General features: G+C 44.2%; 1 protein-coding gene across 7 annotated transcripts in view; it reads right to left on the reverse strand.

Moving 5' to 3' along the window:
- ABTB3 (ankyrin repeat and BTB domain containing 3) overlaps positions 1-21,468 on the reverse strand; it is a 448,319-nt gene that overhangs the window by 101,162 nt on the left and 325,689 nt on the right. For all 7 annotated transcript variants that reach the window (XM_053258103.1, XM_053258104.1, XM_053258101.1 and 4 more), the window contains one exon: positions 10,482-10,686. In XM_053258103.1, coding sequence (XP_053114078.1) covers positions 10,482-10,686 — 205 coding nt within the window. The remainder of the gene's footprint in view (positions 1-10,481; positions 10,687-21,468) is intronic.

Consider the following 21,468-nt stretch of genomic DNA (forward strand, 5'->3'; position numbering starts at 1 on the left):
ACACGAGATATAACTGTAGTCGAGAAGAAAGAAAAACAAGTCGAAATAATCAACATAGCAATACCAGGGGATAGCAGAATAGAAGAAAAAGAAATAGAAAAAATCACCAAATACAAAGATCTACAAATTGAAATTGAAAGGCTGTGGCAGAAAAAGACCCAAATAATCCCAGTGGTAATTGGTGCCCTGGGTGCAGTTCCAAAAGACCTTGAAGAGCACCTCAACACCATACAGAGCCAGTGTGGTGTAGTGGTTAGAGTGCTGGGCTAGGACCGGGGAGACCCGAGTGCAAATCTCCATTCAGCCATAAAACTAGCTGGGTGACTCTGGGCCAGTCACTTCTCTCTCAGCCTAACCTACTTCACAGGGTTGTTGTGAAAGAGAAACTCATGTATGTAGTACACCGCTCTTGGCTCCTTGGAGGAAGAGCAGGATATAAATGTAAAAAAATAATAATAGGGGCCACAGAAATCACCATCAGCCAATTACAAAAAGCAGCTTTACTGGGAACAGCCTATATTCTGCGACGATATCTATAACAATTGACAATAAAATTCAGCCATCCCAGGTCCTTGGGAAGGACTCGATGTCTGGATAAAACAAACCAGTCAATAACACCTGTCTGACTGTGTAAACAAGAAATAATAATTCTATTTCTATACCACCCTTCCAAAAATGGCTCAGGGCAGTTTACATAGAGAAATAATAAATAAATAAGATATGGACTACATATCCTCCAAGCACAAAAAACGCCTCCCAACTGTATATTTAATTCTCTTAAACTATATATTTAATTATCTTAAATGTACCCATCGCTAATCCCATGTGTGGCAGCTCTCACAAGAGTTCCCAAGCAGCTGCTGGATAGGATAGCGATGGGGGCGGGGGAGAAAATAGGGATGCTGGGTGGTGGCCGGAGGAGGCAGTAGTGCACCGGCCCAACCGGCGGGACAAGGAGCGGCGGCAGGGTGGGTCTGCCACCGGGAGCAGGAGGTGGCAGCAGGCTGGCCTGGCCCAGCCGGCAGGAGGAAGCTGCTGCTGCCAGGAGTTGGGGGGTGGGTGGGAGGAGGTGAAGGCCCAGCTTTTTGGCTGGCCCACTAGCAAGAAAGCACCGGGGAGGGAGGAGCCAAATGTGTGTGTGTGTGTGTGTGTGTGTGTGAGAGAGAGAGAGAGAGAGAGAAGCGGGCCGGCCAGCCAGAAAGCCGGGCAGGCCGGTGGGGGTCGGGGGAGAAAAAGGCAGTGATGGTGGGTGGGTCGGCCGTGCAGATGCTCTGCACCCGGCCCAGCTAGTTTGGGCATATTGTATAAAACATGGCATTGTGATATTCAGAGTATACACATTCTCCATTATGGGACATTGTTAGAGATTTGAAACCTCATTTTTTTTTATAACTTCTCAGGCTAATAAGGATTCTGTAAAGCTATAGAGAAACATTAAAAACTGAGTGCTAAAGAGGGATGAAAAATGTGACCCAACTGTCTAATATGCTGCTTTCTATTGCGTCTGGGCCTATACCTGTATTTTTCTTTTAGAAATATTGAAGCTATAAGAATTAATCAGTTTTTGTTTATACTTCTAAACTACAAGATTTATAGCATTCATGCATTTCCATTATTCAACAAGCAAGATATTAAGCTACCCAAAGGAATAGCTCGATGGCTGTGGAATAAGGTTTGCCAACAGGAAACCTTTAAAATTACTCGCAACACACACACATTTGTATAGAGGTCCCCATCATGACCCCTGGTATCTCCATGGCAGTGCCAGCAACAAGCTCTGTAAAAGATAGGGAAGGAATGCCAGACTCCAAAAGGCTGCCACCATCCAGACAGGGAGGCAAAGCCCAGGAAGGGGGCAGTCTAAGCTCAGAGGTACTTAAGGGTTCAGCCAACCTCAGCCTGCTATCGAATCAATTTGCTCCTTGGACCTCTCCAAGGTCCTGCAGATGGGCCTCTGCTTCTTCACAGAACATTAGTTCCCCAGGTTCTTATCAGGAAAAGCATTACAGCTAAAACTGATTTAAGTTTATAAGGCAGACATGCCCAGGCAGAGGGGAATAGCAATATAGTTATGTCACACTGATCAAGGATAGGATGATGCTTAACTATGACAATACACCACTTGGGAAACTTCAGTTAATGCAGATTTCTCATGACTCAGGTATATGATTGTGTGTGTGTGTGTGTGTGTGTGTGTGTGTGTGTGTGTGTCCCTTAGGAATACTGACCATAGCCACATTTATTTATTTATTTAAAATATTTCTACCCCACCCTTCCATTACAATACTGCTTGCGGTGGCTCACAACAGTAAAAGTAATATAAAGTTTAAAACAACAAATAAAACCAGCAGAGAATAAAATCAATTAAAACAGACCCAATTAAAACTGAAAACCAATAAAGATAAAATTAAATTAAAAAGCTCATCAATTTATAATTTTTAAAAAATTAAGGTCTCTCTAAACAGATGGGGTTTGAGAGATATTTTAAAAACCCTAAGGGAGGGAGTGTGGCAAAGTTGTTCTGGAGGCATAGCTGAGGGGCCACAACCAGGAAGGCCTCATCTCTTGTCCCCACCAACCAAATCTCGGTCAATGGTGGGGCTGTGAGCAGGGCTCGAGAGGGGTCCTGGCAGATTCATATGGGCAAATGCGGTTTCAGAGATACACTGTCCCCAAACCATGTAGGGCTTTAAAGGTCAAGACGAGCACTTTGAATTGGGCCCAGAAGCAAACTGGCAGTCAGTGAAGCTGCCGCAGGATAGGTGTGATCATCAAGGAGTGACTAGCACCTACGAGTATCCTTGCAGCAGCATTCTGGACCAGCTGCAGCTTCTGAACCGTCCTCAAGGGCAGCTCCATGTAGAGTGCACTGCAGTAATCCAATCTGCATGTTACCAGTGCACGTGACCGAGGTCAGGTCTGACTTCTCCAACTAGGGTAACAGCTGGCATACTAGCTGTAGCTGGCAAAATGTACTCTTGCACTCCGCTGCCACCTGTGCCTCCAAGGGCAGCATCGGGTCCAGAAGCTCCCCCAAGCTGCGAACTTGGTCTTTCAGGGCAAGTGTAACCCCCATCCAGGACCAGATTTACCTCACCTCTTGGTTAATCAGTTTTACTGACCCAGAACACTTCTGCCTTATCTGGATTAAGTTTCTGTTTGTTTGCCCTGTCCAATCCAGAATAGCCTGTGGAAACCGGTTCAGGACATCAACTGCCTCCCTGATGTTAGCTGACTTAAATGATAGTTAGAGCTGGGTATCATCGGCATACTAATGACACCATACCCCCATATCTACGGATGACCTCTCCCAGTGGTTTCATATAGATACTAGTGGTTTTGTAGCCCGTTGGATAACGGGCGCTAGGGGAGCTCTGCGCTCCAGACCACCGCCGCCATTACCCCTCCCGCCCGCGGCTCTGGCCGGGCCCGCCACGCACCGCCGCCCGCGGCTCCGGCCTGGTCCACCGCTGCCCGGGCCCACCGCCGCATTGTCTTCTCTGCCGCCTCGTCCGGCGGCCATCCTGGGCGGCCAGAAGCGGCCGCCCCGAAGAAGCCGGGTAAGCGGCAGCACGGCCAGGCCTCGGCCATGGCTCTGCCGCCTCCTTGGCCTCGGCCAGTGTCCCCCGTCGCCGCTTACCCGGCTTCTTCGGGGCGGCCGCTTCTGGCCGCCCAAGATGGCCACCGGGTGCTGGCGGTCCTGGCTCCCTGGCTCTGTTCTGGCCATGCGCTTCGCGCATGCCCAGAAGAGGCCAGGGAGGCACGGACACCAAGCGTTTTATAGATAAGGATTAAACAGCATGGGGTACAAAACAGAACCCTGTGGCATCCCATAGGCCAATAGCCAAGGGATAGAGCAAGTGTTTCCCAGCACCACCTTCCGGGTGTGACCCTCAAGGTAAGACCAAAGCCACCATATCACAGTGCTCCCAAGTCCCACCCCAAAGAGGTGGCCCAAAAATGGTCAATTGCATCAAAAGCCACTGAGAGATACAGAAGAATCAACAGGGTCACACTCCTCCTGTCTATCTCCTGGTGTTAGTCATCCACCAAGGGAACCAAGGCAGTTTCTGTCCCATATCCAGGTCAGACGTCAGACTGGAAAGGACCCAAGTAATCAGTATCATCCAGGACTACCTGGAGCTGAGATGCCACCATGCTCTCCAATACCTTGCCCAAAAAGGGAAGGTTAGAAACTGGCTGGAAGTTGTTTAAAATGGTTGGGTCCAAAAAGGAGCTTTTTCAGGAGTAATCTAATTACTGCCTTTGAGGGCACCACCCCCTGATTCAGGGAGGCATTTACCATCCCTGCCACTCACAGACCCAGCCTCTCTCTGGCTGCCTTCACCACCCACTAAGCGAAAGGATCCAGCACCTATGGAGCAGATCTCAGACTTCGAAGCAGGTTGTTCACCTCCTCAGGCATCACAATCTGAAAAGTATCCAATTGCATAGGTCCAGACGGTACACTGGCAACATTCAATTCTGTTTCTGCAAAAATCTTAACACGCAAGTCAGCCCAGATACAAGCAATTTTATCTGCAAAATGTAATATATATTGGTCACAGCAGGCTGACAAAGGTTCAGTCTGATGAAACCTCAACCCTCACCAATTAGCCCTTGAACCACGTGAAAAAGCTCCACTGGGCAACACTGAGTGATACAATGATGGCAGAGATTTCTTTGCCACCATCACTGCCACAGAATAGACTCTAAGTTGGGCTCTATCCATCTGTGTTTGATCATGTTCATTCTGAGTTTTCCGCCAACAGTGCTCAAGCCATCTATTGTGTCTACTGGCCTGCTTTATTGCCCACAACTCTCCTATATACCAAGGGGCCATTTGGGCTTGGCGGGTCAGGAGAGGGCACTTAGGTGCAATTGTGTCATTCGCCCTACTCATCTCATCATACCAGAGAAAGACCAGGGTGTTGACAGGATCGTCTGCTCTCTCAGCAGGAAAATCCTGCAGAGCCATCAGGAAACCATTAGGATCCAAAAGCCTCCTGGGATGGACCATCTTAACTGGTCCTCCACCCTTGCAGAAGTGTGCATTCTTCTAAAACAGTTAATACCAGTAATGAAACTACCATGGCAATTAGGCCATGCTCATGGTGGATACACCACTTGGAGATTTCTATATCAGACTGTATAGAAATACCATCAATCAATCAAATCATAAATACAGTATTTTGTTATATAAGCATCTTGGGTCATTGAAATCTTCTCTCTTACAAAAGAGTATTGTTAACATGCATTATGAAGCTTGGCCAAGCACACACTCCTGACAGGGATTAAGAATATTGGTGATATACTATCTCAATGATACAATTCCTACATGGTCACCACACACAAACCCTCCAGTGGTTTGTTGTTAATTTAATGTGTCTGCTTATTTTCTTCACCGCCTATTAACCTTTTATTTCTTGTCTATTCATCATATTATTTACACATTTCACACTGCATATTAAGGACTGAAAACTATCTCCGCACATTGTGGTATATATTATGGCTTCATATGAGCTGATCAACATTCAACACCCTACACACACACACACACACACACACACGGAAGAAGTCTGGCTGAAAATGGAAAGGTGGAACAGGTTGGCAGACAGAATCTCTCAAGTCAGTTAAGGCTTCAAGGGGAAAAAAACAGAAGACAGCAAAAATAGTAGAATGAATTTTTTGCCCAAGGGCCATGGGATGTGCACCTCCCCCAGAAACCCCCCCCCCAATCCACCAAAAAATCAACACTAGAGACAAAGCACGATATACAGCTGAAGAGAATTAATGCTGATGCTGAAATGGCTAAGCTACTAAACTACATTTTCAGGGAGACATTAATAGGAAAAGAAATCCTATACGATGAGTTAGGAGGTAATGAGTGTCTTGTCAATATGGTTGTTTCATAAAAGGCAGATGAGAGACCTCTTAGAAAAAGGAACACCATACAAATTAGCAAGCAGAGACACGGTACTTCACAGCTGAACCCCAGCAAACACTTTAGAAGCTTTACCAGGAAAGCACACTTTAGAAGAAAAAGGGGAGACATCACTTACTTTGATTTAGTCATACCGACCCTAATGGGACTATGGAAAAGAAAGTAGTTTCAGGAGTGACGCAGCAGTACACATATTTTCATGGAATGATAAATGCAAGCAGGACCAGCTGACTTATAACTAACAGATATAAAGTACATAATGCATGTAAATTATCTGTATGTGTCAATAGCATGCCACAGCATCACTAGGGAATAAAAGTGCTTCCACACTTGTCTTTTTGCCTGGTAGTGATATTATTTGCTCAAAAGGGCATGAGCAGGATATTGACCAGACACACCACCCACCAGGAATGCACTGCCCTGTTCTATCCTTGCCATGGGGCCAGAACTTGATAGAGATTAAAAGAAGCCATTATCAAATTGATAAATGTAGAATTAAGAGGAACATCATCAACTGCAACAGACTGAAGGAGAATATCACATGAGGAATATTATAGGGCCCTAGTGTAGAAGCACTCTGATTTATAGTATGTAAATGACATTTCATTACAAATAATGTGATCATTCCCAGGCTTGCTTCAAAAATAGTTCTATCAGTTTGAATAAATATTTCAAAAGCCCTGATCAACTGAAAATATTTACCATAAAAGAGGATGGCAGAACAGACCCTAGGAGGAGGAAGAGTGGGGTGGTACATTTATGCCAACTTAATCTGAGTATTTGGATACTGGAATGGCATTTCTAAACTATCACCAGGGAGAGAGATTGCAGAAAAGCAAATGCCCCACAACACACTCTCTCTCTCTGAGCCACTTTGAGTTGAGAAATGTATGAGACCTCAAAATGGTGCTCAGTTTCTGCCCCAACCACTAGCCCATATCTTTCAGTTCTTCTCCTCTTTGCAAGTTAAAAAACAACATTAAAACAAAAAACAAAAAAAAAACCTTTGAGAAGGGATAACTGGTGGTGGGAGTCTGGTTCACAACCACACAGATAGGCAAATGGATGCAGGCAAACAACCAACTCTTAGCACAGGAATTGAAATGCTCCTTCTGAACATGTTGGGCAGAGAAAACAACAGATTGGTTGATCCTGGCAGGAAATGGTGCTTCTGAGCATGCTCAAAAGCATCATTTACTGTAAATTAGGTATGGAGTCAGCTGGGCAACCAGATCAACTGCCTTCCTGCCTGGGTAGTGTGAACCTGGCACTCCCCTGCCACTGGTTACTCCTCCTTTGCAGTGGCAAAGGGTTATGGGATTGTGGTTTTTGCGGGGAGGGGTTGCTTGTAAGTGAGGAGTGGCAGGTGAGGTGAGTCTCTAACACGCCATCTGGGTCTTGCAAGCACTCCTTGTGAGTACTTACAAAACCCTCAGAGGGATTTCAAGTATTTGCAGGGAATGCTTGCAAAACCCAGATGGGTTGAGAGGCAAGCAGCCACAGTGCTCTGGGGTAGTTCTAGCTTGTGCAGGTCTAATCAATAAACAGACAGATTGAGTAGCCCATGGATAAGAGTAGCAAATACATCAGGATTGGAGTATGGATGGAGGCTGCATGGCAACAGGGCAGCCAAAGGGGACAGGACATTATCTCTCCCACAGAATACAGCAGCTGAAGACAGACATAATATAAAAAGAGAAGTCACAGCAGGTGAACCCAGCGTCCCCTTGGTTCCAGAATTTGCATGAGAGACATTCAAACCAGCAATCTTCTCTATTCAAGCTCTACCATGCTAAAACCAGCACTCCTTTTCTTTTCTTTCTTGTTTTTTTTTTTTAAGAGCTTGCCTCAGGACAAAATAACTATATCTGTTTACAAAGAAGGAAAACCTCCTCCATCACTCTCACAGCAATACACTCATACATAGCCAGAGAAGCTACTTATACAGGCAGCACCCAAGGATTTCTGCATGCCACAAGAATTCTCAGAGGGTCAAATGCAGTCCTGCAGAGAGTTACAGCAGAACAGCCAGAGAACAGAAAATAACCTGGTTGCTTTCTTTAAAAATAATTTTTTTAAAAACCACCAACATGCAAGCAAAATGAATAAGGATCGGGGAAGACAGCTGGAACCCAGACAAATTAAAGCAAAGAACTTAGAAAAACTATAACTAAAAATAATTCCATTCTTGATTTTTTTTTAAAGTGGAGCTGCTCTATTCATAACGGAAAGTGCTAGCAATAAATCATCACACCCTAGAAAGAATGGCTTACAATAGGGAATACCGCTGCTATCCCTTTAGTGGAAATAAAAATACAGAGAGAAAAACTTTTCAAAGTCCTAAAAGAAGCCCCTTTAAACCAATCATTTTTGTGAAATGGCATGAGAACTAGAACAAAAAAAGAAAGCAGATTACATAACTCAGTCCCATGGAAAGAACAGGGCCTCTACAATATCCTTTGCGCTTGAGATTTCTGGTGCTAAACGCCAATGCACATCTGATTATGTAGCAGAGGAATCTCTGTTCCTCCCAAAATCAACCACAGGTTACTGGCAACAATACAGAAAGCTTACTCTGGCCTTTACCACATTGCCACAATTCCTAAAGTGGTTTCCCCCACCCCCTCAAAAAAGGAGAGAATTGGTTAAATAGTTTTATAAGGAACAGGCCTTCCTCTGGTTTTTATACGATCCCGATTCCAATGGCTTTATAAATACTAACCAATAAAAATAAGCACAGCAGTTTAACTAGAGGAGTAACTGCCTACAAAGTTTTAAACTAGCCTGGCCAGTGGTTTTTGTTTTGTTTTGTTTTTTTTAACCATCCAAACATTGCTGTGGTGCAGTGATCTTCACTATTTTTCAAGCCAGGGCCACTTGGGCAGAAAAACCTTCAAAGTGAGAGCCATAATGTGAGAAAACATCACATGGTGCTGCGCTTTGCTGAAGCTGGTATGGCCCTTTAAGAGAACTGATACCCTGTTGAGCCCCTGTGCCATCTTGGAAGGTGGGAAGTATAGACCTTCCTAGTGCTTTCCCCATAGAGCTCCATGGTGAAAAGCTGGAAAGAAATGCACTTCCCAGTGCTCTGTGTTCTTCTTCCAAGATGGCACTGGGGCTCGAGGGGGCTCCATTTCTCTTAAAGGGCCTCACCAGTAATGGACAAAGTGTAACATAACATGATGGAAACATTAGCCTTTGAGCTGTGCCAGGGAGCTGTGTAGAGTATTCAACTTCAGCTGAAGCTTCACACACAACTAGCAAATGATTAGTCAGGGAGTTGCACTTAAGGTAAATGAGAGCTGCCACATGTTCTCGGGCTTTGCAATGAAAAACACTGCTATAGTATTACCTGGCATATGCATCTGTGCACAGCTCTGTATGGCTTTTGTGTGGGAATAGGCATGCTGAGTGCTGAGAGCTGGGTAGAAGAGCCATGAGAGTTTTCATGAGAGGGAAAACAGGGTAGGAGGCCTCTTCTCTCCTCCACCCTCAGTAAAAAGATGGGTATACAAAAGCTGGGTACCCCTACCAGGAGCAACCTGGGCTGGAGGGAACTGTGGTGATTCTGACGATCATACAAATTAGGGCAACCCACCTCCTACCCTAGTTTCAACAGCCATGAGAACCAGCCTACTCTGTTGCAAATTGCCATCTAGAACCTATCTGGATATAGCTGGAAGGCAACATAGTCACAAAGCAATCTGGGTTATCTTTGAGTTTGCTGGTGATTTAAACAACTGTCAGAAGATTCCCTCCTATTCCAATTCATTTCTCAAGGCAGAATATTGAAGCTGCCTCATAAAACCAATGGCCTGTCTAACCCTCTTTTGTATATTCTGATGGGCAGTAGCTCTCCAAGGATGCAGATGCAGGTCTTTCTAACCCTACTACCCGAGATCCTTTTAGTGGAGATGTAGGGAACTGAAACTGGGATTTTCCTCAAGACGACTGGCTCTTTATGCACAGGTTAACCCGAGCTCTTTGCGCCACACCTCTTTTTGTCCTCAAAAGCTTAACCAAAAGAATATAGCAGCAACAATGGCCCAAATGATGAGTATGTTTCACATTCCGAACGCCAAGAATCATTATTAGTGCACACTCAACATGGCTACTGTATAATATACTTAGCAAGCTCTTTACATACTGTATTCTATCCAGTCCCCATTTGCCAAATTACAGCTGCAGAAGCCCATTAAATTTGTAAAAAAATATATTTAAAACCAAACCTGTTAAGTTACAAACAGAACCTCTAATTTTCCTTTCCAAAACACAGAGCAGGCCAAGAGACAAAGAAAGCCAGGTTGGAGGATGGAGATCTCTCCAAAATTCACATCTGGAACCCATCTGTAGCATGTAGCCACTGGGTGTCACTTTTGATATATTCTGGGTCAGCCATAGAACACTACATGGCAGGCAAAATTCATTCCATCTAGAAAAGCAATCGTAACCAAAACAGACTGAGCAGAGAGGTCTATGGCTCCTGCACTTGGTAATAAACACAGAGGACGTGATCTGTTCATGAAACAGACATTACCTTTCTGTCTGTAGTGTGACTTTGGAAGGCTCCACGTTTGGGTTTTCCCATTCCATCTGTGGGCAGTGCATGAAGTAACAGAGTGTGTACAACGCTTCGGGTTCCCAGTAGAGCGAGCCCTGCTTGTGGTGCATGGGAGTGCTGTTGCTGTGTTGCTTTGCGCTGAGTGGCTGGAGGTGATGCATTGCTCGAGACACCAGGTCACCTGGAAAAGAAGAAGTAGGATCACTGCTATGGTTGTTGTTATATCTCAGCCTCAGATCTTCCTCTGTTCAAGATTCAATCAGAGAACATACACACTGCAATCACATAAACAAAAGCAAGCAGGGTTAGGCTGTCCTGTGGGGTAGAAACCTTACTACTGTACTGTACACACACACACACACACACACACACACACACACACACACACACACACACACACACCTCTTATGTGGGTCAATTTGGGTATGCTTTACCAGGGCCCAAATGTGCCAAGGGATCTGGCTTAGGATGCAAGCCTATTATTAGCTTCAGAAAAGGTGAAACTGTGGGTCACACCTAAGGATTTTATGCAAAACCTATTTCCCTGATATCAGGCTGTCCAGATCTTGTAAGACTGCTAGTCAGAAACAATGTTAGAAGACAACATGTAGCATTCTGAAGAAGGAGATGCAGGCTCCAGCTCTCTTCTAGAAGACCAAGAGTTCCTATGTGCTTGTACAGGGAATGACAGAAAAACAGGCAGGTTTGTGTCTCCTTATGTGACATGCTTTCGAAAGTACTACAAGTCCTAGACCTCTTTAGTTCCTTGGTGGGATTTTCCTGTGCACAGGCAGAAAGCACCTGGCAGCAGGAGGAAAGAACAAGCACCACTATAAATGAGGATCACTGGGGAGAGGGAAGCCAGACCTGATAGGACTGATAAGCAGCCAGAATGTATGTGGGTAAATGAGTGCATAGAAGAACTGATATTAGATTCTGGAGACAAGGAGCAGTGTCTGATACTGATCAATTAACATATAATTCTGTATACATGTATGACATACTGCCATGACTACCTGTGCATGCAAATCAAAAAGCTAGAAATGTAAGGCGCTTAAACAAAGGGAACTAAAAGATTCTAGAGGGCATAGATAGATTTTTCAAGGCCTTTCTTGTCAATTTTTCAAAACAGAAGAGATATGGGGTGTTACAAGTTTATAGCAGGCCTAGAGAAATGCTGTACATACCAGTGATGAGTGAATAGCCCCCTTAGTCTCAGAACTGCTCAGAACGTATCCAATTTCTTTCTCCCCGAATCTCGGAAAAACCATCTAATTTCCCAAACTACTCTGAAGCTCAGAAAATTACCCTTCTTCTCCCCCAAACACCCTCCATGCCTGACCCCTACTCTGAAACAACTCATTTGTTCACCCACCAACTTATCATTCCCCCAGGGCAAGCAGGAAAAGCACTGTCATCTCTTCCTGGTCCCTAAAAATTGCAAAGACATAGCAGGAGACCACGACCGTCACCACTTCCTGCCATCACTACAGAGGAAGAGGCAATACTTGATGCATTGCAGAAGACTACAAGTCAGCCTTCCCCTTAATCTCCTGCTGGGAGTAAAGTTGGGGGACGGAGGACAAGGACCTCTTCCGCCACAGGCTTTTACTCCTTAGAAACCAGGGAGAAATGCAGGTACTTCGACTGCTTGCTCTGGGGGAGTGGTAAGTAAAGGGTAGGGAGGGACGAAGATGTTCAAGGGTAGTGGGCTGGTGTAGAGGAGGTGGCGGGGTGGGGGGAGTGATGCAGGAAAACTGCTTCAAGTGGAGAATAATTTAGGGACCAGAGAAAGGAGTCATGTCTCCTTTTAGCTGAGCCTTTCCAAGAACCTAACTACTATTTTCTGAGAATTTTGCTATCACTTCTACCAAAGACAACCACAGGGCTCTGTGGTTGCCAGGGGTCGACACTGACTCCACGGCACTACTTTACTTTAGTACACAAACACCTACTATATGGGAGCACATTCATTATTTTTTCTTCCCCAGTGGGAATATACTGCAGCATCCCTCCTCTACTGTACATTCCAGAGAGGAAGCAATCTTCTCAATGATGGTTTAAGGCACTTTAGAAGGTGTAGAGGAGACCCAGTCCTGAAAACGGTCATATGAATGAAGAGCGCAGCTAAGGAGTACATTTTAAAGAGGAGTTGGGATTCCTGCTCTCTGTGATTTAACTCGGAGCTATCTCCTACATACATGTTACCTTTGATAAAGAGAAATCACATTCAGTTTAGCATGAAACTCATGTGTTGCTTGTCTTGTGTGATGCATAATCATCAGATACATCTGTGATGCCGGACCCTGAAATGGCTTAAATTGGTTGCTGCATGATAACCGCAGTGTTTGGTATATCTTGCAATCCCCATGTCTTGATGGAATGGGTGGGAAAATGGCCTATACATATTAATACATGCTTGAAAATAGGTGGGCAATGCCTGCTGAAACCTTAGGGCCAAACTACACAATATGCATTATTATTGCATTATTACAGCCTGGATGTGGTGGCGGTGGGGCTTTAACCCTCTGCTCCCACCACCATGGCATTCCAGATCAGGCCCCCATCGGGTTGTTATTAGCAAATAACAGCGGCAGCCCCACCCCAGTCTGAATCACAACCACAGTGAGAGCATGCCACTAAAGACCCTCCCTTCCACCATTGCCCCAATCTAGATTAGGAGCCTCTACATGATTTATTTATATATGATTTTTTCCTAACATGTCATCCCAATTGTGCAATAGGCATATTGTCCAGTGGGGCCTTTAGAAGTCAGAGAAGCAGATGAGTATGATTTCCAGTGGTTAAGGGTTAGGGCTTCAGTGGTCTGCCAGCTCCTTGCCCCTCTCTATCACTAGCAAAGCCAGAATAAATGATGCAAAATGAGGAGGGGAAATCACAGAATAAAAAAGAGAAAGATTTTCCAATTTTTTTCCAAATTCCAAGAAGTTTTTTCCAAAAGAGAAATTATGTGAATGTGTCCAATTTTCCATAAATTACTTTAATTCCATAATCCTGTGTGTAGAATTTTATTCATTTTTAATGTGGAACACACACAACCATGAATATGCAGTATTATGTAAACACACTGACAAATCTACAATCTCCTCTCCTGGAGAGGAGAGCTGGTCTTGTGTTAGCAAGCATGACTTGTCCCCTTAGCTAAGCAGGGTCTGCCCTGGATGCATTTGAATGGGAGACCACAAGTGAGCACTGTAAGATATTCCGCTCAGGGGATGGAGCCGCTCTGGGAAGAGCAGAAGGTTTCAAGTTCCCTCTCTGGCATCTCCAAGATAGGGCTGAGAGAGATTCCTGCCTGCAACCTTGGAGAAGCCACCACCAGTCTGTGTAGACAATACTGAGCTAGATGGACCTATGGTCTGACTCAGTATATGGCAGCTTCCTATGTTCCTACATTCCTTTTCAGGATCATTTATTTATTAGCACATTCATATCCTGCCTTTTGGGCAACTCATAGTCTCCCGAAAACAATAATCAATAAAGCCATCACTGGTGATGGTGATGATTCAAAAAGCAAAAATGGTGATGATTCAAAAAGCAAAGGAATGGCAAGCAGCAATTATAACAAACAGACGACACAGCAAGAAGAGGCTGGTTGCATCTTTTGCAGCAGGGAGCACCAGAACCAAGGCACTCCTGCCCTTTATTTCCACTAACCCAGCTCAGATGGTGGTAGGATATGGAACAGGACTCCCACTAAGAACTTAAGTGTGTGGTCGTGTTCATATGGGGAGACATGGTTCTTCAGATATCCAGGACCCAAACGGCTTTAAAGATTAAACTAGCATTTTGAATGGGTCTGGAAATAAATCAGGTGCTAGTGAAGTTGGTACAATATTATATAGCTGGTATGTGATCAGAAGAATAGGCTCCTGTCAGTAGTCTAGCTGCTGTATTTTGCACTATCTAAATGTGGTCTCCCACACTGCATGCATATTTTAAAGATGCCCTCACCAGCTGAAACGGCTGTTGCTCTTTTTCTTACTAGGAAATAGCGGCATCACACATGGAGCATATGTTGTACCCAAATCAAAAACCACAGTTACTGAATCAGATGACTTCCTTTGGCAAAAGGAACCAGACACATTCCAACATGTTGCTCCTGGCAAGCAATTCATTCCAGCACACAGTATTTGTTTTCCTTGTGACTGAAAGCATATGCTCAAATTCCACCTCTATTTCAAGAAGCAGAAACTCTCTTCTTTCCTCCTTCCTCCACTAATCTTCTTTGGAGAGCGATGACTGCATAACCGAGATTTCCTAGTATTTATGCAATATTTAACAGGAACATATGTGCAATTAGAATGGGTTTCAGAATATTTGTGATGTTAATATAACTAAGCGGCAGCTAAGAGAATAGGTGTGAGGGACAAGGGGCTAAGCCTGTTGGCTACAATCCATTATCAGGATTTTAGGTTTGAGTCTGACTTGGTCTCATATGGGATAGCCATCTTCTAGCCAACTGGCTATAAAGTGGGGCTGGATCAATGATATGAAGAAAAGCATTCCAAGATGTGGATAGAGATGTCTGATGGAACAAGAGATCCAGAGCTGGCTATGCTACTAGGCAGGATGAAGAGGACCACCGCAAGCAACAGCTTTAAAGGGAAGCGTGATGTCAATTATTTACAGCTTAATCCTATGCATATTTATTTGGAGGGAAGGCCTAACAATTTCAAGAGGTACAGATTCATAAGACTGCAGCTCTAACTTGTTATTCTGTTGTTACCACCATGCGAGTCTGCCATTTGGATTTTCTGGCTGAAGCACTAAAATTTATTAGATAGTCTCTGAAGAGATTTTGCACTTCACAAGCTCAGGCTGGAATTCAACAAGAAACCAAGGAGGAAAGATAGCACCGGTTGCGGGCTTGCTATAGAAAGGTTCCGCTAAACAGCACCACCTCCATGATAAATGGGATGCAGCCAGCATAACATTTAAACTGTGCAATGCTTTTAATTTAAAGATTAAATTACAATCTCACAATCTGGTCTAGTCAGTTTCACTACTGGTAGAAACAAGCTTTCTCCCATGCAATTTAGGCTCCCTCTCATTACATTTGCACGTTTATCAGTCTACCATTGCTGGATCACAACCAGTGGCGGAGCCACCATTGAGCAGCAGGGTTCAAAGAACCTGGGCCACCAATGAAAAGGGTTGTGTGAGATGCTCCATGCATGTGAGGTCACGTGCCCATGGGTGTGGCCCAATCACCGGAGGACCCAGGCTGGAACTGAGCTCTGGAGAGCTCGCACAGGCTCACTGGATGGAGCCCTGAACATGCCCCTTTTGTGTGTGATCAGATATTTTGGTTTGGGGCGGTATAAAAATCCATTAAATAAATAATAAATAAAAATAAATGGGACATGTCCAGGGCTCTAAAGAGCCTGTGTGAGGTCTCCAGAGCTCATTTCCAGCCAGCATTTGCTGCCTGCCTGCATTATTTCCCTTTCTCTCCTTTGCTGGAAGGAGAGGAATGGAAATAATGCAGGGCATCAGCAATAATGCAGGGCATCAGCAAACACTGGCGGGAAATTAGCTCTGGAGCAGAGAGCTCACACGGAGAGCTCTTCAGAGCCCAAGGCATGCCCCGTTTGTGCATGACATCATGCGCACGGGGTGTCACTTGTGCACGCAGTGTGCCCACTGTGGGGCCGCCTTGGCGGGACAGAACAGGGGCTGCCGTTCTGCTGGCTCCGCCACTAATCAGAACTAATACCCCACATATAGAAAGGGGCTTCCCTGTTGGTCTACAGCAGGGGTGGAGAACCTTGGCCCTCCAGCTGTTTTTGAACTACAACTCTCATCATCCCCAGTCAATGTGGCTGGGCATGATGGGAGTTGTAGTTCAAAAACAGCTGGAGGGCCAAGGTTCCCCACCCCTGGTCTACAGACATGACAGCCTATACAGTTCTTTACAGCAGCCTGATGGGTACAAAAAGAGCTACTGTCACTGCTGAAATGAGTTGCAATTTCAAAAAGCAGAGACAAATTCTCCAGAAATATACAAGGCTGTTCACATGAGCAGCCCTGGTAGAGTGACTCATGTGAAATACTGGGATTGAGGCTGATCCCGGCACTGCCTCCCCAGGTAGCTTAGGATTGTTACCCAGTGATCATACCCTTTTATCCATGTCCGGGGTTGCAGCCTGAGCAGACACAGTGTCAGGAGGTGTCTAGAGTACCCTGCTCATGGGAGAATCCCCCAGTGCACTGCATTCGTCACACAGTGCTTTGTGGGGTATCTGGAGACCGGAATGCATTTTCCCAGCCTCCAGATCAATGTAGCTTGCCCATTGTGTGGGTGGACAAGCTACATGGCTCAGATCACCGCTGGATCGTCTGGGGGAGGTAGGCGCTATCTTGCCTCCCCACCAGTGTTCTCTCTAATTTGTTTTCATCTGTGTGAGGAATGAGTTTTCTTCTGGGCGGCAGTATCAAGGCACTGTGTGCACATGTGCATTCAGAGTGGGGCCTTCCCTGTTCAACCTGAGCAGGATCTAAAATTAACTGAGCGTATATCAAAAAACGTCCGAGTGCATGCATGTGCGCACGCCCTAGAGGGAACACTGCTCCCCACCCACACTCCCTCCCCGGCCCAGCAAAAGGATATGCAAATAACCTTTGTCTTAAAAACAAAAACAAAAGATGCCTGCAGATATGGGTGTGTGTGCATAGTCCATGATTTCAGAGTATTGCAGTTTTTGCTTGCTTTACAATATTCTTTTGACTTATTAAAAATGTGGTTTTGTACACGTGGCACAAGGCAATACCAGAAAAAGGGGTAAAACTGAGGATTATAAATTATTTATGGTACAAAGAAAGTAGAGAGACAGGAATTTTCTTCCTATCTCATTAACACTAGAACTTAGGGTCATCCACATAAATTTATTATTTCAGACACACACACACACCCGCCCAGTACTTCACACAGTGTATAATGAACTTACAGAATTTGCTGCCACAAGATGTGGCAAAGCTTCCATTTAAAAAAAATATTATTTTTCTTTTCTTGCTGCCAGAAACTGACTATCCTACATCCCTTGGATATTTATAATTCCAACTTGATTGAAATGGAGAGAGTGGATTCTGTGTGCAGTCACCCTCCAAACAGATATGTTCTCCATTGAATAACAATTCACTGTAGCTATCCAATATTATGTAGCAAAATTCCATTACCCAACTTTCATCAAAATACAGAAAATAATGAAGAAAGATCCTGTGCATCAGGATGCATAACCAGATTGCTTGGAATGGGTTAATTATTCTTCAAAACCCCATAACATATTTTCTGTACTTATAACCAGAGTGGTTCAACAGCATGCTCAGGAGTGAAGTAGATACTGAACACCCATTAACAATTATGAAATTGTATAGATGAGAGAATATGCAATAAGAGTATGATCACTATCTGGATTAATTAAAACAGTATAAAAATGTGGGTTTGTACATGTGGCACAGGGTAATGCCAGAAAAAGGGGGCAAAATGACTGAGGATTATAAAACTATTTATGGTATGAAGAAAGTAGAGAGACAGAAATTTTCTTCCTCTCTCATTAACACTAGAGCTTAGGGTCACCCACATAAATTTATTATGATGTAAGACAAACAAAAGTACTTCACACAGTGTATAATGAACTTACAGAATTTGTTGCCACAAGATGTGATGGTCATTGCTTGAAAAAGGAATTGGGCAAATTAACAGAGGATGGGTCTATCCAGAACCGTTGGCCAAGAGAGCTCAATAAAGCCTCCATATACAGAAGAAGTATGCTGGGGTGCACACAACGAGGGAGGGCAACTGACTTCATGCCCTGCTCGGGGCTTCCCTGAAGCTTCCAGAAAGCATCTGGCTAACCAGCATTGGACACACTAGATGGGCCTTAGAGTGCATTGGACTAGACAGACCCTGGGTTTGATCCTGCAGGATTCTTCTTATCTTCTTATAGTCACAAGAGAGTGTGACCCACATATTCTTGTTGTATTTTATATCACGAGCCTGCACAAGTCGTGGTCCACCTAGCTGAATATATGCCACCAGCCATATATAGGTTAATCAAACCACCAGGGACGCATTAAGCCTCTGAGGTTGTTTTCTGACTGCTAGAACTGCACAGACTGGAGACTGGCACTTGGCAAGTGGCTGTCCGTACTCACCCTTACTTCCAGACAGAAGTTTGCATGAGTGATACCTCTGTCTCCCCCTATATGTAACACTCCACCAGCATAATTCATAATTCTGTAGGCAAGTAAAGGCTGATTTGTTTCAGCGCAGCTTTGAAGAATAAGAAAACCTGCAGTATGACCTTCTGTGTTTGTATCTATGGTATTCTATGAAGTTTTAAAGAGTGCTTTAATTATGTTTTTTGCATTTTAAATACCTTTTATATTACCTTGCTTTATTGTTTTAATATACTGTAAACGGCTTTGGGGCTATTTTAACAATAAATAAATAAATATTAATCCTTCCACGTAAAAAGTGCTTTACTATGGCCCTTTTCAGAAATTACGTACCTGGGTACAGGAATAACGTGAATGTGCCAGCTAGGCTTGCCTTCCCCGCTCTCCCCAAATGCAGCATTAATCTGCAGTGGCAAATGCAGCACCCAGGGGGTTTCTCCCCATGATCTGGAAAACTAGGTGCTCTCTGTCCCACATCGGGGGGGGGACTCTCCCCAAGTATATTTTCCACTGTAAACAAATGCTGTACTCAGGGGGAGTGGGACTAAAGAGAGTGCATCACAGGGGGCACAGCTAGTAAGAATGTGCATGGACTGTTTGCCTCAGCTCGATTTGAATCCAAAGCGAATTCGGACTGAACTACAGGTAGGTGGACTGGTTCAGTCAAACTGGGCCAGTTGGTTTGATTAACCAGCTTGAACAGGCTCAGAGTAATTTGCAATCAAACCACTCAAAATGGCCCGGTTCGTGGTGGTCGAGTTCGTGATCGAACTGGTTCTGCACATCCCTAACAGATAGTTAGCATGCTCACTTTAGCCCTGTGTCCAATTACATAGTTTCTGAATGGGCATTCTTTCATTTTGCACCTGAACAACATGGCCAAAGAAGTTAGACCAAGAAAGAGTGCTTTGCCTAACATAACACTGTTGAACTTCATGGTTGAGTAAGGATTTGAAGCTTAGCTTCCTCCATCCAAACCCAGCAATAGCCACTGAACTCATAAACGACTTTTCATTTTCTTAACTTTAAATTCTTCTTTATGCTTGTTGGTTGGTCTTTGGCATTTTATACTGCCTTTCTATTAAAACATATAGATTCAAAGGGGTAGTATTTTTTAAGTCCCTGTTGACTTCATTTTAAAAAGCCAAATTTCCATGAATTGTTTGGCACATCAATCTGGTGTGGTTAAGTTACAATAAGTCTGAGGAATAGAGTATAAGGGACAGGCTAGATGCAAGTTTAATCACACAATTGGCCCTGGAGAGCTTGCTTTCCCTCCCCAATACCTGGGGTCCCCCCCCCGGACAAACAGTATGCACACTTTCCCTAAAGTGGATCAGGACCACAGCAGGAGAGTGTCCTCCTACCAAACCCATAGTTCAGATCTAGAACAACCTTCACAAGCTTATCATTTACAGGAAAAAAATGAAAACCCTCCAGGACCAACAACGTTACTAAACATCACATTTTGTTTGTCCCCAAGCTATGCACTGAATGAGCTACTGATCTAGTCATGCTAATGTAATACATATTTCATCAATTCCATCCACCCAAATCGGCTAATAAACATCTACCGATTCTGCTGTACACAGACGATATGGTCTTGCAAGCACAGACTCCAACTGGGCTGAAGTGGGCGCTTGCTGCATTAAGTGCTTACTGTGCAGAAGAGGCACTAGAAGTCAACTATTCGAAAACGAAGGTGATGGTCTTCGCCAAACAAGCCAAGTCTCACTTACAGTCTATGAATGGCCATATAATCGAACAAGTGAGGATCTTTAAATATCTTGGAGTTGTTTTTCACTCTGCAGGAGGCTGAAGAGCGCACTTCAATTACGTAATCCAAAACACTCAGCAATCAGCTAATGCTATCAAGTCCTTTTACTTTATCAGGGGAGCCCTTTTCATTCCAGCTGCTATAAAATTTTTTACACCTAAAGTTTATCCGCAGCTTTTATATGGTGCCCAACTAGGGCCCCTTGAGAATTTTACCCCCCACCCGGACGTAGTACAAATTTACTTTACTTTATTATTACAGCCAATAGTATTGATTAATACAACAAAACCACACAAAAAACTATACATCACATCACTGGCATCAAAAGAAACTGCAAGTACAAATTAATTTTTAAGAACAATCTTCCAGGTACCATGTTGTGTTCCCAACACTGTCCTGAGACGTGAAGCAGGAGTCCTTAGATTAGAAATGAGATTTTGGCTGAGCATCTTTATGTTTTGGCTGAAGCTGATCTTCTCCCAAGTGGGGTTGGCTCCCCTACACTTGTCGACAGTTATGCCTCAAAATGGAAGGTGGCGCTGAGACACAAGTTACAGTCTTATGGTCTCCCCCAGGAAGAGCTCATCTGGATGGGGTATGATCAAGCCACATGGGTCATCAAGCAGCGTGTCTTAGATATAGAACTGCAAGAAGAATTAGCAAAGTTGCCGAGAGGGATTTATATAGGCAATCAGTCCTTACATGTAAGGCCTGCCAAATATCTAAACAGTTTAACCACAGCAAAATTTAGGAGAGCTATGACTCTTGCTTGCCTAAATGCACTCCCTACTGCAGTTAGGGGAAGTTCAAGAAACTGCCATATACTGCCTACCTCTGCCCTTACGGCTCGGGAGCTATAGAAACTACAGCACACATAATTTTTAATTGCACATTTTACAAGGATAGTCATACAAATTTTATTTCACCATTATTAATGGAGTTTCCTAGGCACTTATGAGTTTTATTTAGATTACCTGCTGTCCA

This window comes from Hemicordylus capensis, chromosome 5 (assembly GCF_027244095.1).
Source record: "Hemicordylus capensis ecotype Gifberg chromosome 5, rHemCap1.1.pri, whole genome shotgun sequence".
NCBI lineage: Eukaryota > Metazoa > Chordata > Lepidosauria > Squamata > Cordylidae > Hemicordylus > Hemicordylus capensis.